General features: G+C 49.3%; 1 protein-coding gene across 3 annotated transcripts; it reads right to left on the bottom strand.

Annotated features, from left to right (window-relative positions):
- Positions 1-365: 365 nt before the first annotated feature.
- LAX1 (lymphocyte transmembrane adaptor 1) lies at positions 366-11,572 on the bottom strand. Of its 3 annotated transcripts, none has more exons than XM_047840030.1 (6): positions 11,224-11,572; positions 9,461-9,638; positions 6,686-6,795; positions 6,154-6,264; positions 5,499-5,584; positions 366-3,197 (listed from the first exon to the last, which is right to left on the bottom strand). In XM_047840030.1, the coding sequence occupies exons 2-6, from the start codon at positions 9,553-9,555 to the stop codon at positions 2,403-2,405; spliced, it is 1,197 nt and encodes a 398-aa protein (XP_047695986.1). In that variant the 5' UTR covers positions 9,556-9,638; positions 11,224-11,572; the 3' UTR covers positions 366-2,402. The 3 variants fall into 3 exon arrangements, with proteins under 3 accessions (XP_047695986.1, XP_047695987.1, XP_047695985.1); XM_047840031.1 differs by lacking the exon at positions 11,224-11,572 and adding an exon at positions 9,868-10,713 and having other exon boundaries at positions 9,461-9,632; XM_047840029.1 differs by lacking the exon at positions 11,224-11,572 and adding an exon at positions 9,868-10,712.
- Positions 11,573-13,186: the final 1,614 nt, after the last annotated feature.

Below are 13,186 nucleotides of genomic sequence, written 5' to 3'. Positions count from 1 at the left end.
TTATCTTTTAATTCCAGCATTGTCAACATACAGCTCTGTGGTGTCTCAGTGATTTTCTTTTCCCCTCATTTCTCCTATACTTATTATTCAGAATTCATCTGGAAAGACAGTTTATTCCTTTCTTCCATTTTATTCATTTATTGGTATGGACTCAAGAATATTTTGTTGAGTTATAGATTTGTATCATAATTACTTGTTTTCATTGTTGAAACTGTTCTAGCTTTGCCCCTGGGAATTCTTTTTTTTTTTTTTTTCCAACGTTTTTTATTTTTGGGACAGAGAGAGACAGAGCATGAACGGGGGAGGGGCAGAGAGAGAGGGAGACACAGAATCGGAAACAGGCTCCAGGCTCTGAGCCATCAGCCCAGAGCCTGACGCGGGGCTCGAACTCCCGGACCGCGAGATCGTGACCTGGCTGAAGTCGGATGCTCAACCGACTGCGCCACCCAGGCGCCCCGGGAATTCTTTTAGTTGACTCCTTTTGACATGCCTTCATCTTTTCTTGTCTTTTCTTCCCCCTTCTTTCTTTTTCTTCCTTCCTTCCTTCCTTCCTTCCTTCCTTCCTTCCCTCCTTCCTTTTCTTTCCTTTCTTTCTTTCTTTTCTTTCTTTCTTTCTTTCTTTCTTTCATCTACAAGAAGGTCAAGCTCCCCATTGTTTCCATAGTGTTTTCCCAGCCCCAGCTCTAGAACTAGCCATTTTTCCAAGGAGCTCTGTTTCCTTTTATTGAGAAGGATATTTAGAAACCAAGACCTGAGTGCTCAGTGTGTCCATTGCTTCTAGGGTGCCATTGCTTCTAGATGTCCCAGTGGACAGAGCTGAGAAATATATGTATACTAGCCTATTTCTATACATATCTATATTTATTTCTGTATCTATTCATACCTATATCAAAGTAAACAAGAATTCAAACTATGCCTCCAACTCTAGTTCACCAACACCACAGGGTTTATTGTACTTGTCACCTCTTTTTCTGATAGTAAGAAATCTGCTTCTCCTTATCTATATTTACTTATTTGTTCAAACTTAGTATACATTTAAAGAGTTTCCGAATTGCTAACCTGTCCTCCTCTGAGATACAAATTTACCAACTAGAGTACAGTGTTATGTACAGGTTTGTGTGTGTGTGTGTCCTTATCTTACAGTTTCAAGTGAAAACGTTATTTTCCAAAGTTAATTAGTCAGCTCCTTCCCCCTCGGCCCCACCTTCAGTGAGGCTATATCATACGTTCGTAAGACAGTTAGGTTTTATTTGTCTTAATCTGCATTCCATCATGGCTTCCCCTGACAGCATGGTTAATTAAAAAAAAAAATTACATACAATAAAAGTCACTCGTTGGGCTGTATAGTTTTTTTGTGTTTTGACAAATTTATAGAGTCACGTATCCATCACCAACAGTACCAATACAGAATAGCCCCATTACCCTAAAAATTCCTTTATAGTAAGCTTCTCTCCTTTCCCCAAACCTGACAACTACTGACCTGTTTTCCATCCATATAGTTTTGCCTTTTCCAGAAGGCCATAGAAATGGAATCATACAATACGTAGATTTTTAGGTCTAGCATCTTTCACTTAGCCAAATGCACTCACGATTTGTCCTTGTTGTCACATGAACCAATAGTTCATTCCTTTTTCCTGTTGAGTATAGACAACCTCGTTGTGTGGATATACCACAGTTTGTTTTTCCATTTACCTGCTGAAGGGCATCTGAGTTATTTCTAGTTTTGGCATTATGAATAGAGCTGCTATAAATAGTCACGTACGGGCTTTTGCATGAACACAAATTTTCAATTCTCTTGGGTAAACGCCTAGTAGTGGAATGGCTGGGTTGTATAATACACGCGTGCTTTTAAGAAGCTATCCAATAGCTTTCCAAAGTGGATACTATACTTTGCAATGAATGACAATTCCCGGTGTTCCACATCTTTCTCTAGCATTTGGTTGTCCACACTCTTTTTCAAGTGGCAGCTGCTGCCCCGCCCCCAACTCTGACTTGTCCCTTCTTTTTGGCCTCTGCCTGGATTACAGACGAATCTGCATTCTTGCTTTGCAACCTGCTGGTATTTGTGAAGGTAACGCTTTTAGGCTACTTCACGTTTCCACTGTGCACTAAAGTACTATCGCATTTTTCATCTGCTAACCATCCTAATAAGGCACTTTCAGCAAACATTCTTAGGTTGGTATGAGAGATAACAGCACCCTGCTTCAGAAGAATTCCTTTCTGGCTTTCCCAGACCTTGGCTTTCGTGACGTCCTTAACTCCTGTGTATCTCGGCTCTACCTGAGCGAACCCACTGAAATACAAGGATGTTCAAGGGTCTTTACTAGACCCTGTGGTGGCTGCGGTCTGGCACCCCAGAGCTCTCCAGCTGGGTGCCTGGGGCCTAATTCTTCAGGAAGGAGTTATGCGTCTGGCCCTTCGGGGTCCACGTCTCCGAAGTTGGCAGCTAACACATTCTCGTAGTCATCAGAGGCCTCATTTGGCATCTCTTCTCCATGTTTCATCTGACTAGTCTCCTTCTGTGCAGATGGCGGATAAGGCACATAATCCCCTAGAGCCAGGAACCTCCCTGACTGCATGACAAATTGGACGTGGGTCCCTGGCCCATCTGTCCTGCCTTCGACATGGTCTGTGTTTGAGGATGTCACTTCTTCCTCCGCCTGCTGCTGGTTTCCACTGGCATGTGAAGATGGGACATTTTCATAATCTCTGTAGCACTGAGAAACCATCCAGGGCTGCTTCCCGTGGATGGCCTCAAGATTCAACCCTGCCATGTTGACATAGTCATTTGAGGTCTCAGAAGAACTTTCCTCATCGCTGAGCGGATCATCGCTCTCAGACCTTGGAGACCAAAAACTGGTGTGGTCACTGGCATTCCCACAGCCCTGCTCTCTTTCCTCAGTAAGCTCCAGCTTCTGAGCATTTGGGGGGGCAAAACTGTTCGTGGGGGTGGCGTTGGCAGAAGCCAGAAGAGTCTCAGCAATCTGTTCCGCCGTGGGGACATTGATGTAATCTTGGGAATCCTCTGAAGAAATGCTCAGGCAGTCTCTGGATGCTGTGACATTGACATAGTGTGCTGAGGGAGTGAGGTCCCCACGCATCTGGAGCCCTGTGGCATTGTCATAGATGCCCACTGCATAGCCGTTGGCAGGGTAATGGTCTCTGTGCACCCAGAGGACATTGCCTGCTTGGGAGGGCTATGAACAAGAAGAGAAGGGTAGTGATAGGATATGGAAGCGGAAGTATGGGCAAAGCCTTTCTACTTCCCCAGCCAGTACCACTGTCTGATAGTTCTTGTACTTGTTTCTTCCCCTTGGGGGAAAAATCTCTAAATCTCTAAATCGACTGCAAGGCTTTAATTTTTTTTTTTTAATGTTCATTTATTCTTGACACAGAGAGAGACAGACAGAGCATGAGCAGGGGAGGGGCAGAGAGAGACAGATACACACAGAATCCAAAGCAGGCTCCAGGGTCCGAGCTGTCAGCACAGAGCCTGACGCGGGGCTCGAACTCACAGACCGAGAGATCGTGACCGGTGCCGAAATCGGACGCTCAACCGACTGAGCCACGCAGGCGCCCCCCGGCCTGCAAGGCTTTAGATGCTAGGCAGGTATGAGAGAAGTGGAGAGCAACCGTGTACGTGTAACAACACAGTGTAAGTGTAAGTTTAGCAACAGTGTAGACGTGTAAATTGCTACTAGTTTTTGGCCACAGTATGAGTGTTCACCGGGGAGTGTGTGTGTGTGTGTGGGGGGGGGGGGAGTGTGATAAACTGGACACAGCCTGCTGCCTCAGAACCCAGTGAGAGACAATGTAGCTAAAAGTAACGACTCAGCCCAGGACCCAGGGTGCAAATCCCAGCCTCGCTACTCCGTGCTGAGTTTGGGCAAGTTACTTACTCTCTCGGTGGCCTTACTTTCCAGCATGGGAAATGAGGATAATCATAATACCTACATAATACAGGTGTTTGTGAGGAGTAAATGTATGACCATGTGCCAAGTGTTTGGAATAGCTCCTGCCACGTCAAAAACACTAACAAATGCTTGCCACTATTATGAAAGGGGCGGCTGACATAAAGGCTCAGATGATTCTGGCCATTTAGGGATGCCGGTCTGAAGTTTCCAGAGCTTCTGACTTTTCAAGAAAAGCCTCCAGACTTGAATGCAAAACCTTTTAGATTTTTACCTGTTGGCAATTGGTTCAAAATGTTCTTCACACACTACAGAGCCCAAGCCAGACGCGTTGTGGCCTTACTTGGGTGTGGCACTCTGAATGCAAAATCCCCTCAGGATTCCCCACTCCGCCTCGCCCCCACCCCCAAGGGCTGGAACTCACTTTGGCAGTGGAGTTTCCTCTTTCCTGCCCTTCATCGGCCACGCGGGCTTGCTCCCCCAGGAAGTCTTTAGAGGTGGGAGCAGAGCCCAAGGATGGGGTATAGGGGAGGACGGCGGGAAGATGGTTGCATGGTATCCGAACCCTAAATCTTTGGGTTTTGGGTAGGCTGGAGAGCAGGGGGTCAGCAGCAGCGGGACTGTGTTCACTTGAGATAATCACAAACCGATTCTTTGATAAGCAAACAAAGACTTATCTATGGAAATGAGCCCCCTGAGTTTCAAAGTCCTCCCTTTACCGTGTCGGGTGCCACAGTGTTGTGGGAGTCCTCCCTGGGGGCTGCCTTCCGAGCCTGATCACAGGACATGTGGACTTATCGGTACTCGTTATGCTACTCCCCTGGTCACCTCAAAAACGATCCCACATTTGGGGCGCCTGGGTGGCTCAGTCCATTAAGCGTTCAACTTCAACTCAGGTCATGATCTCACACTCCGTGAGTTCGAGCCCCACGTGGGGCTCTGTGCTGACAGCGCGGAGCCTGGAGCCTGCTTCGGATTCTGTGTCTCCCTCTCTCTCTGCCCCTCCTCCACGTGCACTCCGTCTCTCTCTCTCTCAAAAATAAATAAACATTAAAAGAAAAATTAAAAAAAAAAATCCCACGTTTGATCAAACACTTTTGACGCCAGCTATGGGGCTCAGTGACCTACAAATATACCTGCCCCGGAGGATAATTGAAATAGTTTGGCACAGGCCCCAGAAGTTATTACCACGGCAGGGTTTTTAGGGTGTTTTGAGCACCGACAACCTTGTTGGAATGTTTGTGTGCCCTCCTGAGGTGATCACTTGGAAGGGGACAGGACTCCTTTGGATAAAGGGTTACCTGTCTTGGTGAAAACAATCCATTTCAGTTCTAACACGATGTCCTTGAATATACGTGCCCTGGTGCCTTGCTTAACATCACAAACACTTGTGCCTATCTTTCCTCATTTCTCTCCCTGGGCAGTAGGGAGGTCCCCAGGCTAGTCTTCCCAACGTATTAATAGGGTCACAGGGTGACTGCCAAAGGACATGTGGTTTGCTCTGTGACCTGAACTCCTTTCCCCCAGTTCTTCTGCCAGAGACACATCCCTTCTCCCAAGGGACTTGTCCTTTCCCTTGACTCTTACCACATGCTCAGAAGGAGGGCTCTCAGAATGTCTGGAGAGGAGGCTCTCGGTACTGAAAATACGGTTACTCCTTGACTGACGTCTCCCTGAAAGGACAGAGGACAAACCCTGAGGATGGCTGGCCGGTGCCCTGAGTGCTCCAGCCTGAGCAGTCCCTGCATCGTGGGTGAAGTGGGTTTGTATGGCGTCTGGTAGTTGGGGCCTGATGTTCTGTGGTGAGAGGGTCAGAGCTACGGGCATGATGTGCTCTGAGCCCGGGAACTGCCCTCAGCTTCTAGCAGAGGACAGGAGGACACAGAGGACAGGGGCTGGGAAGGCTGGGAAGTTGGCTCCTGGGGCGAACCTTCCCTGCCTATAATGCCGGAGGCCATGTTCTCCTCTGTCTGTCTTCCCCATCCCTAGACACACTCACCTGTCCTTTGCTAACCTCACATCAAGGTGAAACAAACCCCCCAACCTTTTTAGAGCCCCCTAACTCCCTTTTTAGAGCTTTCTAGGCCCCCAGTGTTTCCTCCTATCCCCTCCTCTTCCATGCTCCCTGAAGGGCACAACGTCTGAAAGTTTAAAGAAAGCTGCCTCTGGGTGGTGAGAGGTGCATTCTGGGCGTAGAAAGTCAGTAACATCTGCAGTCCATGGATTAGAAAGAAAAACCTACCCAGGTCTTCTTGCCTCTGGGGCAAGGAGTCATAAATATTTTTGGCTCCTTGTCTGGGTCGAGACAGAGTCAGTAAGGGCATGACGGTAACTCGGAAGTAAGGAACTTGTCCTGCAAGGCAATGACAGAGATGGAGATCGTGGCAGAGGCCAGTGGCACAGAACGTGGGGACCTTTGGGGATGAGGTGGTCCCTGAAAATATTCTCCACCCTCACTATGTATCATAAAATATACATTTTCACAGTTGCCCAATTCCATTTGAGCTAGAAGACTTGGTAGACAGAAGCAGGAGGAAGAAACGGGGGGCCGGGGGCGAGGGTTGGGACACAAAAGTCCCAGGGCAACGGCTTTCAAAATGGAGACACAGCGTAGACTCTCGAGTGAGACAAGGACCAATGCGTCAGAGAAGAACAGAGGATTCCCCAGTGTGATAGTTTATCCCTGGAGAATAAACTGGGCTTTAAACCCCAGGCTAGATTATTGACCCTGGTGGGCGGGGGGGGTCTCAACTTTGGGTGAACAAGGGACTCACGCTTCTTCAATTTATTCCAGTTCCACAGGCCGTAGAAAATCATGGTGGTCAGGAGGATGGCGAGGAAGCCCGCGAACCCAGAAAAGATGGCACTGCTGTGGTCTTTATGTCTGTGAGGAAAACCAAGGGCCAGCTGTAGGAGGCTGAGGAGGTGGGAGAAGGTGCTTTCAACAGGAATTGGAGCCCGAGGACTTGGAATGGGAGCTGAGTGCCGGAAAGCGGAGGTGGGTAGGCTGTTTGGCTGACAAGAGGGTCTTCTCTATGGACAGAGGGACACTGGACGCAGGAGAAGGGAACTGTCCCTTCTGAATGCCGGATTCTAGACTCAGAAAGGCAGAGTAATGTATCAGAGATCCCATGGGTAGGAAGGGGCAGGGATAGAATGCGAGTTGAGGTCTGTTTGGACCCAACGATTGTGCTCTTTCTACCGCACCACATTATCCTCCAAGTTTGCAAAATCATGCTCCTCTGCCCTTACTTCCCCTTATCCCCTACTCCTGGGCTTCCTGTCTTGTGTGGAAGAGGGGTTACCCCACGCACAGTGAGGGAGCTCTCTGTGCCGGAGTCCAGCCTGCAGGCACTTGAGCCACCCCCATGCACCAACGCGTGGAGCTGGCCGCCAAGCAACATTTGCTGTTTCGCGGGGTGTAACCGGTGCACAGGCAGGAGACGGTTTGTGCTGCTGGCGATTCCCTGACAGGACTGGGGCTGCTGCCATTGTAACAAGAGCCAACAGAGGTTACGGCGGGAATCGCCAGGGGACCTGCTACCTCCAAATATCAGAAACCCGATCAGCTACCAGGGAAGGGTTTTGTCCTCCCGAGACCTAGGCTTGTTCACCCAATTTACACTGGACGTTTCCGCCAGGCTCCCCAGTGGACGTCTCCATCCAAATAGGCCTCAAACAGAATGCCTGTTCTTCTCTCATAAGCCTGCTTCTCCTGTGGTGTCTCCCATCATCTAGTGGCTCCGTCGGAAACCTTGGAGCCGTTCTTGAGGGCTCCTTTTCGTTCACACCTCACTTCCAGTCAAGCAGCAGATTCCGTCTGCTCCATCCTGGGCATCTTTCCCAAACCCAGTCACCTCTTGCTCCTCCACTGCCAACGCTCGGTCCATGTGGAGGTTTGCAGCACCCTCCCGCATGCGACGCCTGGCTTTCCCTCTTGACCCCGGCATATAATTATCTTCACGCACGAGCCAGTGTGGTCCTCCTGACAGTAAACCAGATCACGTCCCCCATATTCTTGTGACCTGCATAATTTCCCCTCACACTTGGGAAGACAGCCACAGTCCCTACCCAGTGAAGACGTCCTGGCACCTTATGTGCTGGCCTCTGTCTGTCTTCTGACCTCGTTTCCTGCCACTTTCCATCTGACTTTGACAGCTAGGATTCGAGGGTCTTCCTCGTCCGTGCAAAGCGTAGTCCTGCCTCCGACCTACAGGGCCCTCTCCCAGGTGTCTGCGTAGCTCGGTCCATCATTTCACTCAGGTCTCTTGTGAAATGTCACCTGTTCAGACAGGCCCTCCCAGTCCACACTCTATTACTCTCGGTCCCCTTAACTCTGGTCTCGCTTTTCAGGCTTAAGGCTGACTGGCATTATATTATATATCGATTTGTTTATCTGTTAAGATCTGACTTTTCCACTCGACTGTAAGCTCCAGGAGGCCATGGACTTGTCTATCCTGTTTATCTGGTGCCTGGAACAGTGCCTGATACTTACTAAGGGCATGATGAATATTTGCTGAATGAGTGTGTAAATTAATAAACACGAAGGAATACAGAAGTGATGATTTCTGGGGGGATTCCGAGTTCTGACAACTTTATGAATTCATTCCCCATCAATGCTCCTATTCACCTGCAGGTGACATATATTTGTTTGTCATGGTAATAACATTTATTTCCCTGAACGACAGCGATTTTAAATTTATCATTTTTGGGGCGCCTGGGGGGCTCAGTTGGTTAAGCCTCTGACTTCAGCTCAGGTCATGATCTCGTGATTCGTGAGTTAGAGCCCCACAGCTTGGAGCCTGGAGGCTGCTTCGGATGCTGTCTGTCTGTCTGTCTCTCTCTGCCCCTCCCCCATTCACACTCTGTCTCTCTCTCTCGCTCTCAAAAATAAAAGTAAACATTAAAAAAATGTATTTGTTATCACAGCACTGAGATTTATACCCACCAGTGTTGCTAAAGCTTCAACTGCTGATGGGGTTTTTTTTTTTTTATTGTTAGTATGATACTGAAAGTTTTAGCAGTAAAATTTATATCCATGATTAGTTCTGTGAGATTTTATATGCTAAAGATATAGCTTTATCACATCTATGGTTGCATTTTCCATTCATGGAAAGTTTTTAGGACCTAAAAACACATCATTGAAAAAAGTAGGCCTTTTGTTTCCATTATGGGAGGGGCTAGTTTTTTGTGTGTTTTTTTTGTGGTGGGGGGACTGGTGGTTGGGACCTGAGACACGCAAGATTGGGGACAGCGATGGACCGGGTCTCTGGGAGGTCAGAAATCCAACCAGGCCAGGCAGCGAGCTCTAGGGAAATCCTGTGTTACCACAGCTACCCCCTGCGACTCCTTTTTTCTCGTCAACACCAACTCCTTTCCTCCCAGCAGCCCTGAGAGAACTTCTCTAAGCCTGGAGTTTGGTGGTCTCAGTGGACCTGAGCCTGGCTGTGAGGGCTAGGAGCACTGCTGGGGTAGAGCACCCCCCCCCCCCTCCTACCAGGGTCCACCAGGGATGTCTGTCTAAATCTGGGGAGGGTGGAGTCACTCACCTGTCCAGGCTGCCACCAGTTTCCTGCAGAGTCCTGGCCTCCGAGGTCCCCCCTCTGATTTCTGAAAGGGTTGGGGTGATCATATCCATTGTCATGGGAACCTCTCTGGCTTCAGCTTCTCCTTCTAAGCCTTCTCTTAATTCTCATCAGCTAGTGCATGTTGCCACTTCTCCTGGATCTTCCCAAGTTGTCGACCCCCAGGAGAAAAGGCAAAATTGGTTTGTGTTTTCCATATCATCATGACCACTTTTTTAAGTAGGTAAGAACGATGGACACCCTCCCCATCCCCATGTTTTCCAATCTTTCTAGAACTTGCTTCCCCCCCCGCCAACTTTCTACCTTGCATCTACCTTGCAACTGTCAGGCTGCGTTGACCCCAAATACAAAAACAACAGGTTCGCTTCTACCTGGATGTGGCTACAGCGCCGGAGGCGAGAGCTCAGCCGGGTATGGTGTCCCCCAAGCGACGTGGCTCAGGGAGACGCCACGCTCTCTGCCTTCTGGTGGAAGTATGAGGGGCAAGGAGGGGGGAACTGCCAAGAGGCCCGAGAGAGAGGCTCTGTGAGAAGCCCATCCTCCCCCAACCCTCAAAGCAGACAGAAAAGAGCAAACATTTTGCCAGAATGGAAACAGAGAGTCGTCACAGGAAATGACACCACCAATGTGCTAATGAAGCTTGGGGCACAGGAAACGCTGCTCAGTTACAATAAGATAGCAGAAACCATGTCTTCACCCCCTGTTCCCTGGGTTGGCCGGGTGCGCTGTGGTCTGTGGGGAGTGTGGCTAAAGATGGGACAAGGTGGAGGGAGATTCATGACTGTTCCTTTGGGTTCTGAGGCAGGGAGGCAGGCTATTTTCATAGACGCTTCCCTGAGTGATTTTGACAAAGCTGGTCTGTGTTTCACGTTCTGAGACTCTCTGGGTATTACCCTAAGGATGAAGCCAATGCTGGGTCAGCAGGGCCTCTGGAGGCCATTCCCTCCTGAAGCCCTGCCCTCCGTGGCCCCTCTCGGCTGGCTGTCTCCCTCACAGGACTCTTCTGGAGATCTGTCACAGTCCTGCTTGTTGTGTGGCTATCTCAGAGGCCAGAGACCCCATACCCCGTGTCTACCCAAAGTGTCCCAAACTTACACAACTGTTCAATATGTGTTTCTAGCTCCCTTCTCCTCTTTCCTTTTTCCATCTCCTAAAACTCTCTTTGCATCTCGGGAGAGTCCAAAAAAGAAGGGGCCACTAAGACTCTTATGAGGATGTGAAGAAGGGCTTCTGAGGGGCGCCTGGGTGGCTCAGTCTGTTAAGCATGCGACTTCAGCTCAGGTCATGCTCCGGGAGTAGTCTGTGAGTTCGAGCCCCACGTCAGGCTCTGTGCCGACAGCTCAGAGCCTGGAGCCTGCTTCAGATTCTGTGTCTCCCTCTCTCTCTGCCCTCCCCCTTCCCCACTCACGTTCTGTCTCTCAAAAATAATTTAACGTTAAAAAAAAAAAAAAGCAAAGAAAGAAGGGCCTCTGACTTGGCTTTCCACAAGGCAATGGACTGCCAGAGGGATAGCACGGAATACAGACAGTGCCTCAGCACCATGTCTCTTCTGCCTCTTCCCAGTGGACCCTGAGGCCCATGGCCTCCCGGGGCTGCTCTCCCCTGCTTTGCACGTCCAGGCTCTCGCAAGGCCCTCAGGGCAGGGGGGCCGCTGGTGGGTCCTGGCCTGCCGTCCCCAGAGCTCTGCCTTTCCAGGTGCCCGCTGCCCTCCCTCCACGCAGCCTTACCGGGTAGGAAGCAGAGGTGGTTCAGAGGCCACTGGTTCGAGAACCGGAAGCTGGGTGTCTGCCTGCTTGTCCTTCGGATGGGGTCTGCGTAGAGCTAGGACTCCTCAGGAGAAGATCCATTGCTCCATGGCCCTGGTGGCCGGGACTGGTGGAAGAGAGAAGCTAGGCTCCCCAGGCCTGTCCTGAGCCTCTGGTACCAGAAGGCTGTGTGCAAACTGGGGACTTGGAAGGCGGTCCAAGAGAAGGGCCAATGGAACCAGACCTCAGAACAGCTACTTTAAAAAAAATTTTTTTTTTTTTTTTTTTTTTTTTACAGAAATTCTCTTGCGTGATCATCTTAAGACCTTGGTTCTCTTATCTACCCAGAATGCTTGAGTCAGACTGATCTTCCCTCCGGGTCTCCTGACTCTCTCCTCCCCGCCCCCCCCCCCACCCCCCAGCTTGAGGGAAACAGCCTTCTGAAAGGAGGCTTTGCAGACAAGCTCCAGGTTTTCAGACCCAGCTGCGCCCTGTCGCCCTGTTCTCCTCTCCCTCCCCGTCGTGCAACAACCAATCAAACCAACAAATGAGAACACAACATAGGTGTGTGAAATTATTCATCACAATAATGGAAGGAAACGACTCGCTCCTGGGAAATAGGGTATATGTTTTAAATCTGATTGGTCTGGTGTTTCCCTCTAACGGCTTTCCAAGATGTTGTTCGGGGTTGAACGTGACACAGGATTCTAAAGTATTGAGATTGGTTTTAAACAGACGGAACTTACGCATCCAAGTGAGCAAAACCCGTTGATGGGGAGAGGCTCTGTGCTAGCTCAGCGGATCTTGCTAATACCCGAAACCTTTCAGAGTCCTCAGGCAAGACAGAAGCATTGCGTTAAGAGTATCAGTTCAAGTTCAGATCCTAAATGACCTACTTGGGTGATCTTGGGCAGGTCCTCTACTCTTTCTGGGTGTTTCCTTGGGTGTAAATTGACAGTGTAATACTACTTAGGTAATGCTGTTGTGAAAATGGATCGGGCTAACCACGAAACATGCTTAGCTTAGGACTTGGCATATGTAGGAGCTCATTAAATGGGGGCCACTATTGTATGATTATCTCATTATGCATTCGACTCGTTTCTTTATACTTCAGTGGACTGCCCCCTTTGGTCTTTATCTCTCTCCCTCTCTTGATGTTTAGCCTGCCTGCCTGCCGTGTGTCACTTTCCTTTTTTTTTTTTAATATTTTAAAATTTTTATTTATTTATTTTGAGAGAGAGAGAGAGACAGCACGTGTGGGAGAGGAGCAGCGAGCACCGGAGAGAGAGAATCCCAAGCAGGCTTCATGCTGCCGGCACAGAGCCCAATGTGGGGCTCAAACCCACGAAACCACGCGATCATGACCTGAGCTGCAGCCAAGAGTCAGGTGCTCAGCTGACTGAGCCCCCCGGGTGCCATGCATATTTATGGGAAGTCTCCCGCCACGTGGCTCTAGATGCTTAGCACACCGCGCTCAGCCTCAGCTGGCACCCCTGTGTGGGCACTCTGCACTCCACGCAGCCCTGGCTCTGGTCACTTCCACGTCCTTGGCCTTTGCGCTGGTTCCTCCACTGTGACGGACAGACTCCTCTCTGTCTCGGAAAATTCCAATAAAATCCATTTGAAGAGTTTTATACTGGTTATTTCTGGGTTGTGGGCCTTGAGGAGTTTTGTTACTTCCTTCTCGGGATTTTATCGCTTGCATTATTATATAAAGCAAGTGTCATTTTTATAAAGAAATAGAGTTATTTTTTAAAACAATATGTCTTGTCACCACCTCTGTGAAGACTTCCCTTTCTGGACCTGGGTTTGCTCTTCTGCGTTCCCATGGCACCGGCCCTCGATTGTTGGGATTAGTTGTTCAAATGTCTGTCTCCTCGAGTAGCCTTTGAACCCCTTCAGGGCAGGGACTTTGTTTTATTTATTGCATCTCTGGCATTTGGCA

Source organism: Prionailurus viverrinus, chromosome F1 (assembly GCF_022837055.1).
Source record: "Prionailurus viverrinus isolate Anna chromosome F1, UM_Priviv_1.0, whole genome shotgun sequence".
Lineage (NCBI taxonomy): Eukaryota > Metazoa > Chordata > Mammalia > Carnivora > Felidae > Prionailurus > Prionailurus viverrinus.
Note: the sequence above shows the minus strand (reverse complement) of the source record. Positions and strands in the feature narration are given on the sequence as shown.

Excerpts from the sequence above, each read along its gene's own strand:
- LAX1 (XM_047840030.1), bottom strand. The coding sequence starts at position 9,555 with ATGACAATGGATATGATCACCCCAACCCTTTCAGAAATCAGAGGGGGG. Across the intron at positions 6,796-9,460 it reads ACTGGTGGCAGCCTGGACAG|ACATAAAGACCACAGCAGTG; the intron begins GTGAGTGACTCC and ends TTTTCCTCACAG. Across the intron at positions 5,585-6,153 it reads CCAGAGGCAAGAAGACCTGG|GGAGACGTCAGTCAAGGAGT; the intron begins GTAGGTTTTTCT and ends CTGTCCTTTCAG.